General features: G+C 31.0%; 1 protein-coding gene across 1 annotated transcript in view; it reads right to left on the bottom strand.

The window, feature by feature from the left end:
* Positions 1–974: 974 nt before the first annotated feature.
* The window catches only part of LOC129222356 (rab-like protein 6), a gene marked incomplete at its 3' end in the record, with an annotated part of 45,972 nt that continues 23,420 nt past the window's right edge, over positions 975–23,526 (bottom strand). The window contains 7 exon segments of the mRNA XM_054856852.1: positions 975–1,081; positions 7,297–7,435; positions 9,039–9,073; positions 9,869–10,026; positions 12,316–12,481; positions 14,203–14,296; positions 16,768–16,901. Of these exon segments, the coding sequence (XP_054712827.1) occupies positions 975–1,081; positions 7,297–7,435; positions 9,039–9,073; positions 9,869–10,026; positions 12,316–12,481; positions 14,203–14,296; positions 16,768–16,901 (833 nt within the window).

The raw sequence follows: 23,526 nt of genomic DNA, 5'->3' as shown, positions 1-23,526 counted from the left end.
GAAACAGTAAATTAGTGGACAAACCAAGACAGCAGTGAATGAATTAAAAGCCTGAACTGAAAGAATTAATAGGAGTGCAAACCATGTTACAGGGTTCGGGCTTAGGTGCAGGATTATGAGGATCCCACGACTTTTCTAAAATCTGTTTCAACCGGATGCTTTTGAGCACTGTTTTCGTTGTTCACTATCACCGACCGGACCTACTTTAAATGATGGCAAGATTTGTCTCCTCAAAGTTTTTCTATTTTCAAATTTACTTTAAGAAGACATCCACATAAATAGAACGGCTGACAAAAATTTTCAATTGCAATCTCATTATTAATTAACAGAAGAATCTGGAATTTAGCCACAAAGAAACAAGAAGAAAAGATTGAGAATAGAGTCAATCTTTTGCTTTACTGCACGGTGTAACATTTTCAGAACTAAGAGCTTATCTTTCGCTCCCAGTTGAACCAAACAGTATTTTTAAATCCATTTAATGCCAAAGCTTCACCAAATGTATTCTTTTTAAAGATTACCATTTCCTGACCCCCTTTTTTTTTTGAAAGGTTGAGATACATTTTTTTGGGACAATGGAGAGTGCTTCATAAGCACGGTAGTTAGTAAATAATTTATTGAAAGAATATTATTAATGTAACAGACATTGAAAGATATTTCAACGTTAATCGGAGCAGCAACTTGCTACAGTTAAACTTATTTCTATTGTCAACATTTTACTCAAAATTTTACTAAAGCAAATGTTAAAGCAATAGCATTTGTTCATTGCTTTTTAAATAAGCTAAATGTTAAAGCAATAAACTAAACTGCAAATAAATAAACAAATAAAGAAAACACTTCAACTCTAAACAATTCCACTCAAAAGTCTGGTCAAGGTGGGAAATCCTGCCTTACTTTTTTTTCTATTCTGTTCCTTTATTAATTGCTTTCTCACATAAACTAGACAAAACAAAAATAAAAATGCAGAGTTTTTCTACCTTATTTTTGTTTTTGTGCTTATTTTTTTTACTCCTTGTGGAACTGTTATCTTCGCTCACAGCTTCAGACCCTTCAGGAGTGGCACTTGGAGAGGATCGACTTCTCACTGGAAAGCAATTGTAAAGTGAATTTAGCTTTCAGTGCATCAGACTACGCAGAAATTACTGTTGCAAAAATGTTAATGACATCGAGATATTGCAATTGTTAAAAATACAAATTCAACAATATTGCTAAGACCTATTTCTCAAAATATTTCAGAGTCAATTTCATTTCTGATGCAGTAAAAACAAAAGTTGTTTGCTGCCAAAGAAAAGTAAATAATATCATACATATGTCAACAATATCAGAGTAACCAATCTCTCGCAAGAAAACTTTTAAAATCAATTTAGCATCAAATGCTAGAATCCATTACAACACAAACAGTTAATATCACAAAATAGCTTATAAAGCCACACAAGACAATACAGTCGGACCCCGATTTCACGAATTCATCGGAACTGAAACTGCTATACGTTAAATCAGGGTTATTCATAATATCAGGGTGTGAAAAAAAAATTAACAAAACTGCGCTTACCTTATCCTAAACCCCTAATAAGCAACTACACCCCCAAAGTAGAATACTTTACAATGTTCTGCAACGTAAAATCATTTGACCAAAATTGTTCTGCAAGTACTTCAAGCATTGTACGCGAAAAAACGTGACATTTTCCACAAATTGCGTGCCAAAAATCAAAATCGTTTCATATAGGAGGTTTTTTTTTTTATATATATAACTGGACTGTTGCTATTTATTTCTGTGGAAATGAGATATATTTCCGGAAACTTCACAGCTTTCAACCAAATGACTAATTAAAGAGCACTGAATTTGTAAAATTAGTTGATCATGAAAACTATAAAATCAAAAAAACTTTAACAAGGTGTCAAACCTAAACCGATTGAGATTCTCCAAAAATAATTTATATGCTTTCTAAAATGCATAGAAAGAGCAAAGATACAAAGTTTCTAAAAATCTGAACCTAGGTATCAAACCACATTTTTTTGGTTAATTTTACATGGCATGAAAGAGTAACTAAAATAATGCTTTTAAATAAAAAAATTACTGAAATAATAAATGAAATGAGTAGAGTTTTGGTTGTATATAATAAAACACTTCAAAACTTTCTAAATATTTGAAATATTTTCTGGATGCAAAGGGATTGAAATCTCAAATGTGACACGCAATTTCTGGCGATGAACGTGTTTCAATGTTGGCATGTTTCCAAAACACACGTGTGTGGCGGAAAATGAAATGGATGAAGATCGATTGGGAAAGTGCTACAAAGGACTTATCGAATTCAACATCACGAGCTTTCTGCCAAATTATCGTAATTTGCAAGAATTTTAGATTTTCTTCTAATTTTAAGAATTATGCAGAATTTCTGCAAAATTCTATCTTGAGTTGGAAGATACGTGTAGAAAATCTGCAGTTTCTACATATTTTCTTCACCGCAGTTTCTGCAGATTTTCTGCACCGCAGTTTCTGCAATTTTCTGCACCGCAGTTTCTGCAGATTTTTGGCACCGCGATTTCTGCAGAAATTTACAGAATTTCTGCAGAAAATTTGTCAGTTTTCCTCTCACATTTAAATAGAATTGTTCTGCAGCTCAGGCATCTGTTCTGCGACGTACGTCGCAAATTTAGTAGTATTCTGCTTTGGGGAACTACACAAAAATATCCCTAGTTAAAAATTGTATGCTTTTTATTCAACACTTCATGACTTATTACACACTAGTTAGTTTGAAATTTTAAACTACTGAGTAATAGATGTTTGACAATTTCCTTGATACTTGACTCGAAATTGTTCTCTTTGGACTTTACGGAGAGAAGAAAATACTGTGTCATTTACAGCCTGCTGCATGAGATATGTTTTTACAGTTTCCAGGTCATGTAAAGCATTTTAAAAGGAAATTTTAATGGAAGTTTCATTATCACTTTCTGCATCAGAATCAATATTTGTTGGTTGTCCCCTTGCCTGTCAAAGATGACTGATTCCAAGAAAAGTCTTTTTCTGCTTTGTACAATATAGATTTAACGTATGGAAAACAATCCAATATTTCCTAACTCAAATTAACCAAAAACATTTTTTTCGGTTGTTAAAATAATCTGTTAATTCAGGGTTTATTATGCGGTAAATAGGGTTTTTTGCATTCATTTTAGTCGGGGGGAAAAGAGAGAAATTTGCTAAATCGCAAAATTCGTTAAACAGAGGTTCGTTAAATTCGGGTCCGAGTATACTTAATTCTTTCAAAACAATTCGTTAACAGTAAAGATATAGAGACCAGCTGTCAAACAAAAAGCATTGATCTCCCCCCCCCCCCCCACCCCCATCTTAGGGATGTGTCCTGATTTTTAGTTAGAAAATTCTAATCGCATTCCAACTTATTTGAGCATATGTTGCATGTTATAAAGGTATACGCTTCAAAACTTGAAAACAAGCATTTTCAAGTTCTGTTGCAGAAACATTTGTCAAAATACATTCTCCATACAAAAATCTGTACCTCTCTGGTAATTAAAACATTATTTACCAGATTATTGCACATCAACTCCAGCTCAGGAATTGGTGTACAATTGTTTTCAAATGCTTTGTATAGAAGTGAAAGTGAAGTCTTGTGGAAAAACAACTTCACAAGGAATTTATGCAGATTTATTGAAAGGAATAGTTCCAGCAAGAATAATTTACTATGATTAAGCCAAGAGTAAATTTGACATCAGTAACTTGAAAACATTCTCAAACACATTACAACAGCAACAAAATTATTTTAGCATAAAAAAAATAATTGAGAACAAAAGTTTTTCCTGATTAGCCCATGGATGTAAATTTTTTCAAAACAACTTTTGGGTCATTCCATAGAAATGCCAACCTCAACCTCAGAATTTTTTTTCACACAAAGCCATAATTGTGACCTATCATATCATTCAGCATACTTTCTAGTACATAAATCCAGTAACAGTTTGCAAAAATTTTATTCGGTATTTTTCTTCTGGCTCTAAACGTGCAAGGTTGGAGAAAAGTCTTAGCATACTCAAAAAACATGTGTCTAAGCTTTCTTGTGTAATGTAAAAACTTTTGCAAATTTTTAAAAGAACTATGTTTATTCTAAAAGATTAGATGATGGCCCAATAAAAGTGACTGTTCTTTTTGCATACATAATCAGATAAGTATTTTAATTAGCTTGGTCATTTCACTGAAAATATTTACGTTACATTAGTCACGAAAAATTTAATATTTTCTGCTTAAAAACTAAACCAGATGATTGAACCAAACAGCACTTTTTATTTTCTTACATCTGTGTCATATCTACTTTAAAAATGCAAAATATTTATTTTAGCATCAGTAGATATAAAATAATTAGCATGACTAACGTAACATTTGAGCTGTGACTAACCTAACAGTTTGCATGTGACTAACGTAAAATTTTAAAAATGACTGCTAATATTTAAAACTTATTTAATTTAATGTACATTTTCATGAACAATTTTGAATATGTAGGCATTCTATATTGATTACAAATATAAAGGGTGAAAAATATCAGTAATATTACATTGTAGACCTTCTGTCTACTTAGAAAAATACTTTTTTAAAGGTCTTTAAAAAGATACTTCCAATTTAAAGAATTATTATTAAAAAAAAGGTGAGTAAAGTAAAATGAGTACTTTGCTGAGTTCACATTTGATACAAGAATCCAAGCTAAAGAATTAAGGAAATAGAAAGAGTCTTAGCAAAGGAGAACGTCTCTATTTTTTTTAGAAAATACAACTCCACCTATTATTAAAATGAAGTAATGGCAGGTACGTTGGAAAACAATTTAAAGATGTTACATGATACAGTGACAATAAGCAATGCTGCCATATATTTCAGAAAATGCAAGAATGATTATTTAGAAATTCAAGCAATTGCGGTGATATCTGGAATTAAAATGCATTCTGAAAAAATGTTCGAATATTTTTTTTTATTGTTAAATTTTAATTCAAGATGCACAACACTATTTGTTTGATAAATCAGTAAACCTTAAAATATAATATGCCATTGAAAAGTACCACAGAATTTCTTATGACGATAACTAGTATATCGGCAGAATACTAGAATTTGGTGAAACTATCAACTTGTATAAAGTTAACTTTTTAAAAGAGATATATTTAGGATTTAATGAGCCCAAAATGATGTTATTCAGCTAGTAAAAGCAGTTTTTTTATTTGTTTATTTAAATATTTTTTTCGCACATTCAAATTGAGCTAATTGAACTGAATCCTTCCATTCATTGTCTTACACTAATATAGAAAAAAATAGTAAAGAAAGAATCATAATGCAACATAAATAAGATTCCTAAAAAGTTCAAAAGTTATAAAAGAGCAAGAAATTAATTACAAAAAGATTTTTATATGCATTCATTGCTTGTTATTCGATGGTTACGTTAGTCACACACAGTTTTTCGTGAAAGTACCATTTAGGACCAAAAAAGATTCTTCTGTACTAAATCTGTAGTATATTTTTTAAAATAGACTGTGTACCTCTTACAAATATATCGGCTAATTTTAAATGCCTGCGTAAGTTTCAGAAAAATTTGCCTCATAACATAAGCATTGTTTCTCGGGGTTGCAAAAATGTTACGTTAGTCACGATGCCTTTTTTGGTGAAAAAATACCTGCCAGCGCTAATTTTGCTTCAAATTCTTGGTAAAAATGAAAAATAGTCACCTTGTACATTTTAAATCTGCATATTAAACCAAAAAACCTTTATTAGTACTCCCAGTGTAAGTAAAAAGAGTAAGAAAATCAGTTGTGAATGTTACATTAGTCACTGTGGAATGACCCTTTTATACTTTCTCTCGCTGCGTCGCCTGGCTTTGCACGGTGCACCTCGAAAATAATAGTTATGTCTAGTGATAAGTGTTCAACAATCAAGCTTGAACAAAAAAAAAAAAACAGTAAAATTTTGCAGCAGATTGAGGAAAAATAACCAAAAAGTAAGCATTTTAAATCCCCCGATTGCAAGAAAAGCCTCAAAACAAAAACCAAAATTTTATTTATTTATATTTGAGAAAAAAATGGCAACAGATCTTTCATTTAATGATTTTTTTCATTGCTACAAATTTTAATAAAAGCATTGTTGCAGAAAGTTGAGATGAAGCACTGAATAATAATTTTAATGGAAGAAAGCCTTTGAGAAATAGGGATTTTTATGTTGAAATCTAAGTGTCATATAATTAATAGTTTTTAATTGATATCTCCGCTAATTATAATCGGAGGATTATGTTTAATAGCCAAACATGAAGACGGAAAGATCATGAATCCATCGATACCCGATTTGATGGTCAGTTCATTGGCGTTCTGGAGAAGTTACTTGGACATACATACATAGATACATACACTCAGTTTTAATGATATAAGATTTTCTATGAAAGTATTTGAGCAAAAGGGGTTTTGGACGTTGATCTTTCCCAGAAACAATCTTGGTTTTAAGTGATCATGCCAAACTTCATAATAACATTTCCAATAAAAAAATAAGATAAGGACATGAGTCAAGGCACCTATGTGGCTCTAGTTACAACAACAAATGATTTAGTAAAAAATGTCTTCAATTGAAAGATTAACACGAAAGAGCCTCTAATGCCTCATTTAGTAACTGATGTATCAACCAAAGCTATATACTAAAATTCAAAGAGAAGTTTTGGTTTAGCTCTACACACAAATAAAAGAGATGAGCAACCAAAATTTACTTCAAGCTACATTATAATGTTTTCTCCCTATGCCATAACTTTCTCCTCCAGGATTTAAAAATAGTAACAAAAATAGTGATTGGTGTATTGACTCACTCAACTGAATTAAAATTCAGAACTCAACACATTTCAGTCGAAGAGGGATGATCAGAGATACATGGTGGCCCTAAGTACACAGGTCTCCCTCAAGGACTTCTCCCTCAGTATAATTATCTGGTTTGTTGTAAACAAAACCTCTAGGGGAGAATGCTGGCCAGTTACTGCCAAAACATTCATGAAAAAAATGCTAGCTTCTTATGATCAACCCCCCATCCTTTCTGAAGGAGAAAATTCTAGTTTCTTATGACCAAAAATCCCCCACGAGAAAATTCTGGCTTGTTATGATCGAACCCCATTCCTGCAGAAAATTCTGGGCAGTTATAACTTAACTCTACAGCCCGAAAAAAATTCTAGCTGCATTAATCTCTTTGCATATTAAAGGCCCATGAATTTTTAGCACAGATAAAGTACATTTAGCGCTTGAAAGTTAATAATTGTGAGAAATGAATTTTTAAGAAATGCTCACCACTGGGTGTCTCACTGGTTTTCCTTTTGCAATCATACATTATTTCCAATGCATTTAAATCGTCGTCTTCAAGTTGAAGCATATTTAGCTGCGTATTGAGAGGGTTAGGAGCAGTGTTCTGCACAGGGTCTAGAGGAGCCTGAAATGAAGTACAATTAGATTAGTAAAAGATAAGTAAGAGTGAGCAAAAAATTTACTTCTGAAATAAGCAATTTTAAATTTTTCAATGAGTTCAGTATTTCTTGGACTATGAGGTGCATTCTTTAAAACAAAGTGTGCTCCTAAATCAGCCTGCATCTTGACTGCCGAGGATAATAGCTTTGTCCTCAAAAGTGCTGTTTGAGTAGAAAAATGTTGTGTAGAACTACTTTTCACAAAATCCAATCTGACACATTACAGTACATTGTACAGGCCACATAATACAACAGGAAAGAGGGGTACAGGTTAAAATCAGAAACAACTACTGAAGCATTTTTAAGAAATAAAAATTACAAGAATCTGCATTTGAGCACAAACAAAAGATAAGTGTATGCTGACTGCACACATGAGCAAATTTAATTAGAAATTGCAAAAAACAAATTGCATTGTGCATGAATATTGCAATTAAAGACCTTTTTGATACAAGGATGGAGCTACGGCAGAAAAATATTGTAGTTCAAAATCCATTGAGGAATTTTTCTTCCATATCTCCCAGGCACAGGAATATTGGGGCCCGTCATAAATGACTTTTACGGGGCTCTCCTCTACATTATTTACCCCTACATCCCTACATATATTCCACTCCTCATTTTAAAAATCTCAGGCCCCCTCAGGTTCGTTCACAGCACAACAGGTGCCCCCCCCCCCACACACACTCCTGATAGCTCCAATACCTTTCACTATACGAGTTCCAACACACTTCTTTGTGATTTTCAAAGTAACATTAAGTTAAAACACACCAGCTTTGCTATTAGGCAGAAGCTATTGACTTGTTTTAATAATTCTTTTCCTAGCTCCCCAGATTATTATGTATATAATGCCTAATTAGAGTTTTTATTCTTCATCCAATCAAAAACTTATCAAATTTGAAATTCATCAAAACTTAATACGAAGACATAAAGGCTCTAGAATAATAAGACACAAACATTCTAGAATGCGTTTTTTGCTCCCTCCCCCTCCTCAGCTTTTGCAATTATAGCTTAAGTAAGATACTAACTATCATTCTGTGTGCTACACAAGGAACAGAAGAGTCTCCAGCATGTTATTCAGTCGATTCAAAACAAATATATGAATGCAATCAAATTTCTATTTAGTAACCACCTCAAACATACAAGATGCAAAGTGCAAGGAGCGAATTTCAATGTGGAACTCAATGCGATAGGTATATGAGTTCCACTAGGAAAGCACAAGCCTTCGCTTTTCTTGATCTCCGCCTCATCATTTCAATGTTGTATGGGGGGAGGGGAGTCAAATGGAACATAGCCAGATCATATTGAATAAGAAACAACAAAATATACACACACACATTATGTTTTGTGGTTGATACATCCCAAGTCTGTGTGTGTACTGCAGGCACTTTATAAACAGAAATGTGATGACCAGTAACAGGCCCAGCTAGGCTGGTCCTAGTCAGTTTATTAAATGTTGCATCTTTTGAAGTGAAGCAATGGATTTCATGTTGTTGCGAAGTTGTTGTTGTTTTGTGAGTTGTATTTATAGCAATAAAACTTCAAAGTAAAACAACGGTTGATTAGAACACTTACTTGTAGAGTGGAAGGAGATGTGTACAATTTTCTTTCTGAAAAAGCAGAATAGCGAAAATAAGCTCTTATTTTCTAATAAGGTTCACATTAATAGTAGGAATAGTTTATAAGGAGAAAAGAACTTTATTTTTAACATTGATACACGCAGGCGTTGACGAATATTCTAATAATATTCATGATACATATCGATAAATTAAATTTGTATTTATTGAAAAGAAATCAAATGAATAAAATTTTGTAATGACAGGAAAATAGTGTGCAAGATTGTTTTAGATTTAAATTAAAAAAAATAGTAATTTTAAAAAAAGGAAAAATTTATATTTTTGGAGCAAAGTAGCAAGGTTTTTTTTTTTTTTTTTTTTTTTCAATAAAAGAATTTCCACAGTTGGCATTGTTCAACAGTTTATTGAGCATTGTGACCAACTTAATGAAAATTAATTTGCTAACATTGAGAATAAAAATAAAAGTTCCTTTCTTAGATAAAAGTGGCAAAAAATTCAATTTCAAAATAATCCTAATAACGAAAAAAAAAATTGTGACAGTGTTCGAGAACATATGTAAGCATGCAGTCAAGATATGAGTTTAAAAGATGTATTTAAATGATGTATTTGGCCAAAGTGTAGGACAGGATACATTAGGGATATAATCGATTTATTCTCATTGGAAACTAACGTTTTCTGTTCACAGAAAGTTCAAGAATCAAATTTTTTTTATTGAATGAAAATCCGAATTTTTTTTTAAAAACCTAAAGAAAGTCAGAAATTTGGACAAAATCTGAAGAATCAGATTGCTATTTATTAAATTTCTACTACTAAACATATGTCGCTTACCAGGAAGAGATATTGGAGGGACTTTTTGTTCTTCAGGATTATCACTGTGTTCTGAAGTGTCGTCTTGAGCAATTACGTCTGGAATAGCAGCCACCGTATCTTCTGGGTCCAGCTCATCTTGAAAGCCAGCAACCATAGGATTAACAGACTCTTCTTCACTGCAAAATATCCACACGAAAGTAAAAAATCTTCTTCTCACAAGCATGTTGAGAAATCAAGCAACAATTTAAATCAAGTTTCTTTTGGATTTTGTACCATGATAGTACAGCTGATTCCAGTTAATAGGACCACATTGGGACTGGGCCATTTTGGTCCTAAACTGGCTGTTCTGATTAAGTGAACAGGACTTGTAAATCTTGACCGAACATGCTATACGCAAAACATTTAAATGTCCATATAATTATTATGAGCCCCATATGTATGATGAGCATATAAAAAAAAATTGCTGTTTACAAAATTATTCCATTAAAAAAAATAATTGAAATAAAGCGAATAATATGTTTATACTGGTTCACCAACGTGTTCAAACCAATACGGCTTAAGTTATTCCTTCCAGTCAGTATCCATTCAATTCAATAACCAGAAGTAACCAAAAATATGAGTAAAATATAAGTGCTAAAAAGTACTAATCGAACATTAAAAATTCCAAATGTAAATGATGTGTTTTACAATGAAACAATTGGAAAAAATTTACACATTTTTGAACATGCTAACTGAACTGAAGAAATTTCAAACTTTACTGAAATATTGATATCAGCTGAACAGTGCCGCCATGCAATGGGAGTTTTGTTAACCATTTTTTTTCCTGCGAGGCAATTTTTAATTTTTTTCCAATTTGTTCTCATGCTCCTTGGTCCGATTAAATGGATTTTGGCCCCAATAAGCGAATAATATTAAGCAGTAATGAAATTTGTATTGGTTCTTTAAGATTTGGTCCGAATAAGCGGCTGGTCTGATTAACCGGATTCCACTATATTTACAATGAATAATATAAATGCTGTCTGAGGAAAATCTCATAAAAAAAGGAAAAAAGCAACTTTTGAAGTATTTATTTCTATTTTATATCGTTTTAATAATTATTTTTCTAGACTTAACATCTGGTTCATGTTCTCCATCAGCTAAATCTAATTTGTTTCTAGATTGTAACTCTGTTAAATGATCCTTAAATCAAAATGAATATCTCTCTAGAGAATTACTGAGATGTGCCTTTCTTGCTTAAGCGGGCAGAATAGTTAAAAGCAATTAGCAAGTTTTGACCTCTTACTTTCCTTACAAAACAAGAAAAAAAATTTTTTTCTTCACTCTTCACAATACCACAAGAGTGATGGCCATTTGTCAAGGAGCACAAATAACTGGATTAATCATTAAGATATACTGCCACTAGCTGTTTTCATTTGTACAATTTGGGTACCTGAAAGTGAGGGAATTTTTTGTTTCCTGTATGGTTGTCATGGTGAGGGCCCAGTGACTGATCACAGAACCTTTAAACACACATATTTTTAACAGCAGGTATTACTCCCTACATCTACTCCATAACAGTGATGTCGGGTTTTGAAAATCAGTGGGGGTGCTCAAACACAGAGTGAAAAAGGGGGGGGGGGGTTCCAATCAAAGGCAATTTTCAAAATGTAACATTGTAATGCAGAAGAACATAACTTTTCTCAGTCATTACTTTTTAAGTTACTAAAAAATTCTGACGATATTGAAAACAAAGTGAAGCTAAATGAAAATTTGAACAACACGTGAAATTGTGCTGGAAAAGACAGTGAAGTTGAATCTGCTTTGAAACTGTGGTTTAAGGATGTCCGGGAAAGGTATGAACGAGTACAGTCCATTAATGTGGCAAAAAGCAGAATGTCTTGCTTTTAAAATGGGTAAAAAAGACTTTGTAGCATCAGCGGGACATTTTAATCTATGAAAAAAAGAGATATTCCACTCTGCTCATTTAATAATTTACAATTTAAAAGTATGTATCATTGAGCCATTGTAAATTTAATCACAGTTTAAAAAATAAATGGTTCTTAATTGAAAAAAAATCATCATTTTGTGTGTCTTGGGATTCTTTTCGGTTATTGTTATCAAACTATATTTGTCCCACAGTGATCACATTAAGTGAAGTACATGGAGTTCACTGCATTTCAATCGTGAGAATCAGTCTGACACAAGAAGAGTATCGCAAGCTTTCCATGCTTCTTAATATTAAAATTTACACATACAGGAGGCATTTGAAGGCATTTAAAATTAAATGCCAGTACATACAAAAAATTTTGGATTTTTTTGCAGTTTTTATTTGGATCGTGAAGACTATTGACAAACGTAAAAACAGGCAGCACAGATTGCACTTCAATCAATTGAAATTGCTCAGTACCTTAGAATCATCAGCAACTGAAACTGCTCACACTTCTAAATCAAATCGAAATGAAAGCAAAATGTGGCTCCAAAAATACCTCTCAGATTCTTCTTCAGGAACATCAGCAGGTTTTTCTGATGCAGCTTTTGTAGGAGAATCTTCAAGAAAGGAGTTAAAAGTTTGATCCGCATCGTCTGGCACAAAGTCATCAACGCTGGTGACACTATCGTCTGGTGAAGCAATGATGCCAGAAGAAGTCGTTTCTGAAATCCATGCATAATGTTATGTAGAAAACTCTCAAATACTTTTAACTATTTACTCACACTGTGGAATGTGGAATTTTTTTTTTTAAAGGTTTGTATAAAACTAATTTTGAAAATCAATTGTGAAAAATAGTATTGTTTTTGTAAAATTACTGGCAGAACATTCAGACGAATAATACTGTTTCAATACTATTTCAATCAACTCATTGTTTCAGATCAGTGGAAAATTTGCATGGGGGACACAATCATAATCATCAGCTTTCTAAAAAATCTTAGTGTGGAAATCATGAGGTGAAAGTTTATGAAAAAAATTGAATTTTTAGTCACAAATGAATGATACTGCAAGGATGCCTCAGATTGAAGCATTGATTTTTAATGAGGAGGGCAGTTTAAGATAGTTTTTGATCTTATTTGGGGGGGGGGGGGGGGGAGGAGGTTGAAGTATTCATTTTTAATAATATGCATAGATTGGTGTAGTTTTGCTTTCAAAGAATCATGTACCTTAAAATACATATTAATTTTCTTTTTGTTTTTGGAAATGCAATAATCATTTAAGTTTCAAGAAAAAATATTCATGTTACCTTTCTTCCTTTTTTGGAAGGGAGAGAAAGGTAAAGGGAAAACTGTATTTAAAATCTCTATCTATTTAGAACATGTGGTTCTGTTGAAAATTTGCTTACGAAAAAAAAAAAACTTATACATTGCCCATAAAACATACTACATCTGAAACAGCTGTTTCGATTACATAATATAAAGTTATTTTAAATTAACATAGCTCTACATTAACTTTTTAATAAAGAAGGTAAGTACATAAAAAAATCTATTTTTTCTAATTATTTCCCATTTAAATGTAATACAGTACACTTCAATCTACATAAGTTTTAACTTTCAATGTCAAGTAGCAGACAATAAGAAGCTCCTTCCTCTGCTAAACTTAACTTCTGTTTTGTTGAAGCTAAATGTTCTTTACATTGAAAAAAGGGTAATTTGAATACTAAAGCAAAAGTCTACACTTTTTTTGTTTTTTGAAATTTTTAGTTTTAAATCTTGTTTACAATTTTTTTTTCTAGACAAAGATTTTGCTTTCTGCTTACTACTTACTAGAAACCTTTTACCTTTATTATGAAACTAGTGGCACATGCACGGCTTTGCTCGTAGTAGAAAATTAAAAGGTCTTTTGGTTCACCTGTATATTTACAAATAATATATGACGAATTTCTCACCAATTGGCTTGCCCATGTTACGGATCCACGCTATGATAACTTGGCAATTCACTCGTCCATCTTATGATAATTTTGCTCGAGAAAATGTTCTTAAAATTGGAATAGAAAAAGAAAACAAATCGAATTTTAGAAAAATCGCTTCAATGTGCACATTACTATGCTACAAACTAATTCTGTGCCAAATTTCATGAAAATCGGCCAAACGGTCTAGGCGCTATGCGCATCACAGAGATCCTGACAGACAGAGATCCGGACAGAAAGAGATCCAGACAGAGAGACTTTCATCTTTATTATTAGTAAAGAAAATTCAATACATGATACAAAATCAATACCAGCTAAAACATGCTTAAATGCTCAATAGTTTCCTTTATTTTAGCTCAAAAAAGAACACTGAAAATTTTCTACCAGTACATAAATAGTTAAATTTTTCATTAATATGTAACAAAATTATCATTAATCAAAAATGATAAACAATTGCGAAAAAAAAAAGTATCTCACCATTTTTACCATTGATTTCTACTGTGTTTGGACTACTTGAATTTGAAGATTTATTGAACAATCTAGAAATAAATCCAGATTCTTGTTTTACCTCCTAAAACACAATAATGTAACTATAAGTCGAAATGTTAAGAAAAAATCATAATGCATAGAAAAGCTTTTAAAAGATTTATTCACATAGTTTATCCAAAGAAATACATGCATGAATCAGATTTTCTTTTTAAATAAATGTTTTATCCGTCACACACTAATTATAAAAGTAAATGAGGTTTTTAGATAGTAATCAATAGCTTAACATTACTTGCTTTCATTTTAATTAAGTATATGGCGAATAAAAATATAGAACTGCTAAAGATTCTATAAACAAAGATGAACAATCAGATCATGATTCATAATCTTAGTTAGCAACTGGAAAAAAAAAAGATTTTGAAAAGTTTAGAAACAATTTGACTTCAAAGTTTAGTTTCAGATACAAGAGCCTCATTTATCAAGCATAACTAGGAGCAACTTGGATAATTCAAGCAGCATGGGTTAAATCCATAACAAATCCTTCAATAAGCAGACTTACTATTTAATTCATTAAAAAAAAAATGTTTTGTAACAAAATTACATAGTATTGATTACTAGATGATGGAAATTATGTTTAAAAAAACAATATCATTTCTTCAAAAAGGATGTCTGTTGCACACCCATGTGACGTTTGAATGAAACACCATCACGCAAATGCTTTATCATTCAAAGATCGAAATAGAAAGTGAATGTTTCATGTACTTATAATTTGGTTCTTACTCATTTAAAATTATCCATTTGAACAAAGAATTTTTAAAAAGGTTAAGAATTTGATCCAGTTAATTTCAAGATATGGATCAAGAAGGTTTTAGTGTAAAACAAAAAAAATATATATATATATATATATATATATATATATATATATATATATATATATATATATATATATATATATATATATATATATATATATATATATATATATATACATATATATCAGAAAATTTATCCTGAAAACAACTTTTAATTTAAAAAATGTTAACATTATTTAATCATATTCTTAAGCATGGGTTCATCATCATAAAAAATACTTGAAACAACAATAATTTCAGTAACATATTCCATACTTGAAATACAAAGCAAGTTGTTTTCAGGATAAATTATTTGTTTATTATTTTTATTTTTGGGTTTTACAGTAAAACCTTCTAGATGGATATCTTGAAATGATCTGGATCAAATTCCTAACCTTTTTAAAAATTCTTTGATCAAATGGATTCTTACTGAAAACATTCCATACACTTACTTTCATTTACATAACTCTTGTCAACTAAGCACATTCATTTTATATGTCAAACAACAGATTCATTGAAAGTAATATGCAATTTTTTAAAAATTTTACTTTTATAAGAATTCATACTGCACAGGTTATGTAAAACCAGTTTTGCATAATGTAACTTTAATGCACTAAAATTTTCATCAATGAAATGTTCGATAAGTTTGTTTGTTCATGTTTAAAAGTTTTCTTTAGATTTTATTTTAAGGAATCTTTTAGATTATATTTTCATCCAATTCTAAAGAAATTCTGACCATTTTGGAAGATGAACAAAACAAAAAAAAAAAAGATTGCTTTTGATTTTTTGAAGTTTTAGATAAGTCTATATTTTTTCTGTGCCTTTTTCAAATCTGAATTTTTTTATCTTAATAGTAAATCTTCAATACTGTTTTCAATAAATCAAACACAGAATGACACAGAAAAGGGGAACTTTTGAAAAGAGTAGAGACAGGCACTTTGGAACCTTGAGCTGTAAAGGATATTGCAATCTGTTTGTTGTCAAGAATCAGTGGATTAACCAACTGTGTGCTTTTTCCATTAAAATGTGCTATGAAAACTATAGTTTGGAAGGTATGCATAGAGATAATGCATATACTCCAACATTGTTAATGATCCTTTCTCACATGGATGCTTGAAAATTTGTCTTAGAGAAAGATAGTTGTAATGAAGTGAAAACAAAATGTGTGGTATCCCCGCTGAGATTTTGTAGCAATCAATAGAGAACCTCAACAAGAGTTTTCAAGAACAAACTTACTAGAGGATACCATCTATATGATGTAATTTTCAGAAAATGGTAGTTTAGCTTCTCACCTCTCAAAAAGCAATCTCTAATGACTCTCTCTTTTTTTTTTGAGCAATCACGAATTGTTTATTGTTTTTGCTAGACTGTTGACAGATGAGGTTTGTGTCCTTTGATTTTTGTTTTTTATGCTTCAAATGCAGGTCTCCACGTGCCTCGGAATCGAATTATTTATAAACCCTACTTGGGTTTAGTCTTGAATTCAAATTAAGGTTGTAAAAAAAACCCATTAGTAGACACAAGAAACCCAAAAAGTAGGGTCCTATCCCAATTTGTGATTGCAAAAAAACATAATTTGAGTTCAAGATCTCAAAATTCTAATTTTTTTTTTTTTTGTAGACTTCCGTCTCTTTTTTTTTACTAAGTTTTTCTAAAAATTCCTTTTTTTTCTACGTCAATCTGTACAGTGTTTTTAGAAGCTTACTTGGGCAGGAACTGCAGCAGGTGCAGGAGGCACAATAACCATCGGTGAATAAGAATTCTCTTGTAGGGACTGAGAGAGATTAGCTGGCATGGAGATGCTTTTGTTACTCTTCTGGAACAATTGTGCTGGCTCGCCTGGTGGAAAATCAACAAATAATTTAGCAATATTACAATTAAACGTTATGATCACATTTGGTGAAAAAGGACTTCATTGATACAGCTACTCAAGAATGCATTGTAAATATCTTTTTTCCTTCATTATTTTATCATAAATATCTACCAGAATTAAAAGATTGCTTTTGAAATACATTAAAAAATAGAAATAGCACTGTTTGGTTTTCAAACTGGTTTCTTATACTTATAATAAGCTATTTCAAAAAACTTTGAAAGCCCAAATTCTTAATGGTATTGCATCACATAAACCTTTTCCGAGTTATGATTTTACAAATTTTATTATATTAAAGAGATAAGATAAATTTCAGCTGAAAATAAAATTGTACTTTTGTATAAACCATGAAAGCTAACAAAAGCCTGGATAAGGGTGGCATTTTTGAGTAATAGGAATGCCATGGTTCATCTTCAAAATTTCCCCCAAACTGGTCAAACCAACAAAGGGCTTATTTGCTTGTCAAACATTGCCAAAATCAACACTGTTGAAATTTAAAGTGCAATGTTTAGTCAATAAACAAAGCAATTCATTAAGAAGACTAATAGTTACATTAAAATGAAAAAAAAAAAATCCACCAAAAAATTGAACTACTTTGCAGTAAGTTACTATGCTATTTAATTGAACTATGACATTAAATATATAAAATGTGGATGTGCCACTAGGCCTAAGTAACTGTTGGATATATTTCAGAATTGTGATGTATATTTTATTCACAGCTCCAATAAACTACAGGGGGCGCTGGAGCTACTGTCTAACGGCGGTTGAAAAAGGTAAAACAAACAAATGCCGTAACTTACAACTTGCTTTGACGCTTAGTGATTGGCAGTAATTTTTCATCGTGTTTGTAGGAAGCTTTCTTTTCTTCTGAAATTACATTTCACCACAAACTGTCTGAAGCCTGTAATTTACCCCAAAGAAAACATGTGGAATGGAATGTTTTAGCTTTTTCGGCAGTAGTGTTTATCACCGCAAGGTAGCGTATTCGAGCTCTGGAGTTGTGAATTATTTCTCTGTGTATTATTATTTTTTCTAATTTTCGGGACAATGAGAGCTGGTGCTGAATAATTAAATTTCATTTCCATAGACTATTTTGAATAACTGTTGGATCTGTTTCAGTCTTGCAATTTCAACAAGAAATTCACAAATATTACCTACCATATGAGAGTAACTACATAAGCTTTTGGGGGGAAATAGTATGAAATTGCAAATTTATGCATACATAAAAATAAGGTTTTAAACTTTTAAACAAGGAATTTTTTTTTCAACAGGCTAAAAACACATACAACATGACAAGCAATGAATTTGTACAACAAAGAAAAATTGTAAATGCAGAAATTATCAAAAGATTACAGATAAGCAAGGTCAAAAAATATCATATTTTTGAAAATATGGAAAATATCCGATATTTTCAATCAGTGCAAACTGAAGTCTTCAATATAGTAAATGCATCCTCAAATCACTCTTTATTTTCTTATATTTTTGTTACAGTTTGTAGACTTAAAATTAAGGTTTTTTTTCATTACTTATATGATATTTAATATTTCATTTTACATTTGTATCAATTTTTAATGGAGTTAATTTAGCATTAGCTGTTCATAGGACTTTTTTTTTTCTTCTGACCAATGTTCAATATTCAATTAGACACTTTTAATATGAATTACCATTGTTACATTACTAATATATTTGTGAACATAAAATAAAAAGGAATATTATATTACTTTGTTATATTAATGATGTATTAATACATCATAAAAATAAAGTACATAACTTTTTGGTTATTTTTAATAAAAAATAAACAATGTTACTATGATTAATAATTTTTATATTGAAAATACGGTGGTTAAAAAAATAAATATCGAAAATATCATATTTTCAAAATAAATATCCGATATATATCATAATATATATTATGATATATATATATTGACTGACATAGATCAGCGAACCCTGCAGACAAGTGTTTCAGAATTCCGAGGAACCTCTTTTTCAATGCAGAAAAGAGTGAGTTGAAAGACTAGACTTGCCATAGTTCTTTTAGAATGCTTTCTTTGAGGCATTGGTTTGGGCAGATGCTTACTACAGTGGCGGCCACTCATATGAATCACGTTTATTCTAAACAGTTTAGATTCCACAAAGCGGCTAATTCAATAAAGCGACTAATTCCCTAAAACTGGATTTTGCTCTGTTTTTGACAGCTTGAATCATTAAAGCGATTGATTCAATTTAGCACTATAAACCGGCATCCACTGTACATCCCTAGAACTATTGGATGACTTTACATCTAAAATCTCACTTTTCTTTATTAAAAAAAAGGGTTTCTTGAAACCTTAAAACACATGTCTGCAAATGGTCGATGATTTGTACATTTACAATGTTGCTTTTCCTACTGTTTTCTTAAATATTCAAATTAAGACTCTCAAAATATCTTTTCTTAAAAGGTATTGCTAGCAGATGCTAATGTATCACATATCTGGAATGCTTATCACAGTTTTAAAAAAGGAAAAACAAGAAATTTAAAAAGTGTAAAATTCGTGAAAACCAGATTTATTTTAGATATGCTTACCTGACAATTTGTTAACGCAGATTGTAAAAGCAACTTGGTTATAAAATTGATTAGAAAAAAAATTTTTATGCTATTTTTACGTAAGGTAATAACACAAACACTGCAACTTCGAAAAAAAAATAGTAAACTACAGTTATGCCTGTTTATTGCAAAGCTGTATAAAGCAAATTTATGGCTATAATATAATAATACAGTGAAATCCTGTTACAACGAACTTCAAGGGACCGCAAATTTTGTTCGTTGTAACGGGATTTTCATTGTAATGAAATTCAAGCAATGTTATGAAAATTAAATCAGGACTGAAAATTTACTTCATTGAAATGGATATTTCCTTGTGTAGGTATTCGTTGTAACGGGATTTCACTGTAGCTTCAATTTTCCTTCTCATTTCACTGTGCTATATGAAACTTATAATAACTTGATTACTGCAAAAATGACTTTTTTTTGCTCCCTTTACCTTTGCCATAAATGGCCTCACTGAATTTATTGCAATAACACAACAACAGTCCCAATCTTTTAAAATTTCATTTAGAATAACAATTTTTAAGTAGTTCCTGAACTACTGACTTAATTTCGTGATTTGAAAACATCAAAATTCATTTTAAAATATTTATTTGAAGGCTTTATGAGTCCACATTTTAATGTTTTGGTTTAAACACAGACTTGCCAACTTTTCAAAACTGGCATCAGTAAAACTTTTCGCGAAGCATTTAATAAAACTGAGACAAATTAATTGACGTAAATAACATTAGATTATGCATGTGTAATACTGATATAACATTTATTATGTAATTGCAATATTAGAATAAAGCTAATTACTGCAATTTTAACATTAAATTGAAATTTAGTTATGGAAAACATACAAAACCTAACTAAATATGAAAATGAATATTCATATAATTTTGCCAATAGTAATTTTTTAGAAGTGTATAATAATAGCCTGAAACAATTTCCTTTCCATGAAAAGACATTTACTTTTTCCTTCTCTCAAAAGGCAAGTTGGGAGTAAAAATTTTTTAGAAGCTCAAGCCCAATCAATAATACATCATATATTGAAACCACATAACAATTTACTGTCATGTACAAACTTTTATGAAACAAATGCTGATGTTAGATGATGCTTCAAGTTAAAAAAAATATAACTATTTGTAAGGTTTATTATTCTTTATTTTTGCAAGATAAAAAGATGCATTTATATTTGAAAAATATTTTCAAAATTAGCAACTTTAGCATGTGAAGAAAATGCAGCTAAATTTAATGAAGCAGCAGTGTTTTTTTTTTTCTTTAATTCATTAAAAAACTTCTCGGCAGCGTCAACATTTCTCAAATGAACCCCTCCAGTCACATGGCGACCTACATCATTTCAACCGCTGTGAGAAAGCATTAGGCCACTGAAGCAAAATCTCGCAATGCACATATTTTCCCCTTTTGTATCGGACTTTTTAAACACGGAAATTCAACAGTATATGACTCCTTGTCTATTTGAAAATAACTTTTTTTCACATGGACCATGCTTTTTCCGACTCCATTTATACAATGTGATACGAAATAAAAAAAACACACGTCATGTTTCAGAACTCCTTCCGCACCGTTCTTTACCCACGAATTGAAAAAAAGCCCTGGCGTCGACCAATGGGCTTACAGAAGCGAAGCTGGGAGGAAGTGGCAAGGGTTGCCAGATCTTTCCAGAGAGCAAGCAGATTGAAACGAAACAGTTTCTCTGCCGCTAGTTTGGCGGAAAAAATTACCTATTGGGCGATTTTGACACACTCTGGCAACACCGCAGCCGCGTAAATACTCTGAAGAAAAGACGAGGCAAATTGGCCAGTTATGTTTAGAGAGGTAGCTTGGAGGAACGGAACACTTTTTTTGGCTTCTTTTCAAGCGAATCAAGGGTTTTTTAAAGTTTTTGGAGAATTTTTTTTGAACAAACAGTTATGATTTGATTTAAAAAACAGTTCCAAAGCGTACCGTAGCTAAAAACCATAAAAATCGGGAGTCTATCCATAAGCCCGTACAATTTAAGTGACATCCGTAAATTTTACGGACAATCAGTGAAAGTTGGCAAGTCTGCTTAGTATCAAGGGAGAAAGATAATCCAATTTCAATGATTTAAATTTGATTTTTATTAGTTGATTTAAATCATATATACCTTACACAAAAGTGGTTGTTTAATATCAGATAGGTTTTGCTCCCAGAATGTCTAATAATAGGGTAGCGTAGAGAAAGGTGAGGGGTACACAAAGTGTCCACGATATCAAATCTTCCAACTGACTACTACTGATACTGCCAAATAAATATAATGCTTGTTGTTTGTTTCTTGGAAAGAAATTAACAGCTGAAAATAAGTTTGGTTTTAAATAATTTGTTTGTTTGTTTTATCACAGCTAATTAGCAGCGTGTTGTAAACTTTTCTGAAAATACATTGGTTGGTAAGCACTTTTCTCCCTGCTCATGATTTAATGAACAATAATAATAATAATATGTGTCTGCGAAATGAACTTAGAACTGCAAAGGGATAGTAAGGGTTGGGAAAAATATGATCACTTCAGATAGGGTTACCAATTTCAAAATTATAGCCATTTAACCTCTGGCGTTAAACCTTTATAATGACTTGATTAGAAAATATTCTCATCATTTTACCAGTTTGTCAATATTTGCATTTTTATGGTGCGGTGTAATATTTAACTGTTATTTTGGAAGAAAATTATATGGGTTTGATTTTTCGATGCTGACAACGATGATTAACTTTAAATAAACTGTTTTACTTGCCTTTTTTTTCTTTAGATGTCTACATTTTGAAAAATACAATCTTTTAACATCCGATATAAGAATCATGTTTTTTTCTTTTTTCAAGCTAACTTCGCTTTATTAGGATGCAAATAAATGAAAAGTCTCTATTTTTGTTAGAACACGCACTTCAAGTTTTTTAAGCAAAAATCCATTTTCTTTTATGAGTCAAAAATTAAAATGCTGAAACAATGGTTTAATTTTATTTTTGCTTTAACTGTGTCCACAGATATTAATTATATGTTTATCATAGGACTCTAAAATGCAATTTAAAAATAATTTTATCAAAAATGTTTCTTTTTACAAGCCGTTTTTATACCTTTGATGCCTTCACTTTGAGAATTGCGACCTCTTTGCATCCGCTATGGGATTCCGATTTTTTGAATTTTTGATGTTTAGTACGCTTTGTTAAGAAGTAAACAAATGAAATCTCTTTTTATTTTTGTTAAAATCACGGAATTTATAAGTTTTAAATGAAATTCTGTGCTTTTTTAAGAGTGTCTTGAATCAAAAAGTTAAATGCTGAACCCCCCCTTGTCTAAATTTTATTTATTTATTTATTTATTTTTTTGTTACAATTATTTTAAACACTGTACAGAAATATTTCTAGTATAATTTAACATAATGTAGAATGATAGATAAATAATGCTACTTGAGGGAGCGATGTTGCCCCCCCCCCCCACCAAATACTAGAAAAACACCCAGAATGATATTCTCAATATAGAAGAGGAAAACACACTACCTTAAGTTTAAATGATGCAGTTTGTGCCAGCTCTAAATTCTAAAATTTCAATTTAACAAAAAAAAATTTTTTTTTGTGAAATTATTTGATTTTTCACAAAATTAATTCACTTTTCACAAAATTATTTGATTTTTCACAAAAAACGGACCCTGTGAAAAATCCTGGACAGACCCCTGAAGAACCTTAAAAAGTCTTCATTTGATTAAACATATAAGTAGCAACCCTATTTCTCCATAATTTCTGATCTTTTCTGAAAAACCATTAAAATATATAAACACGTTTAACCATCTATCTCTATATACAGATATAGTTTTATTTACACACTAATAAATACATACTTTATTTATACATGGAATGATAAATATAGATAGATAATAGAGATTATTAAGTTGGGTGTGGTGAAACATGTTTAAAATTCAAAGGACGCCACAACTTGGAAAAGTTTGGGAATCCCAGCCATACAAGTTTCAATAGTGTCCACCAAGGCAATAAAGAT

The sequence above is a fragment of the Uloborus diversus genome, chromosome 5 (genome assembly GCF_026930045.1).
Source record: "Uloborus diversus isolate 005 chromosome 5, Udiv.v.3.1, whole genome shotgun sequence".
NCBI lineage: Eukaryota > Metazoa > Arthropoda > Arachnida > Araneae > Uloboridae > Uloborus > Uloborus diversus.
This window is presented reverse-complemented; position numbering and strand designations above follow the sequence as displayed.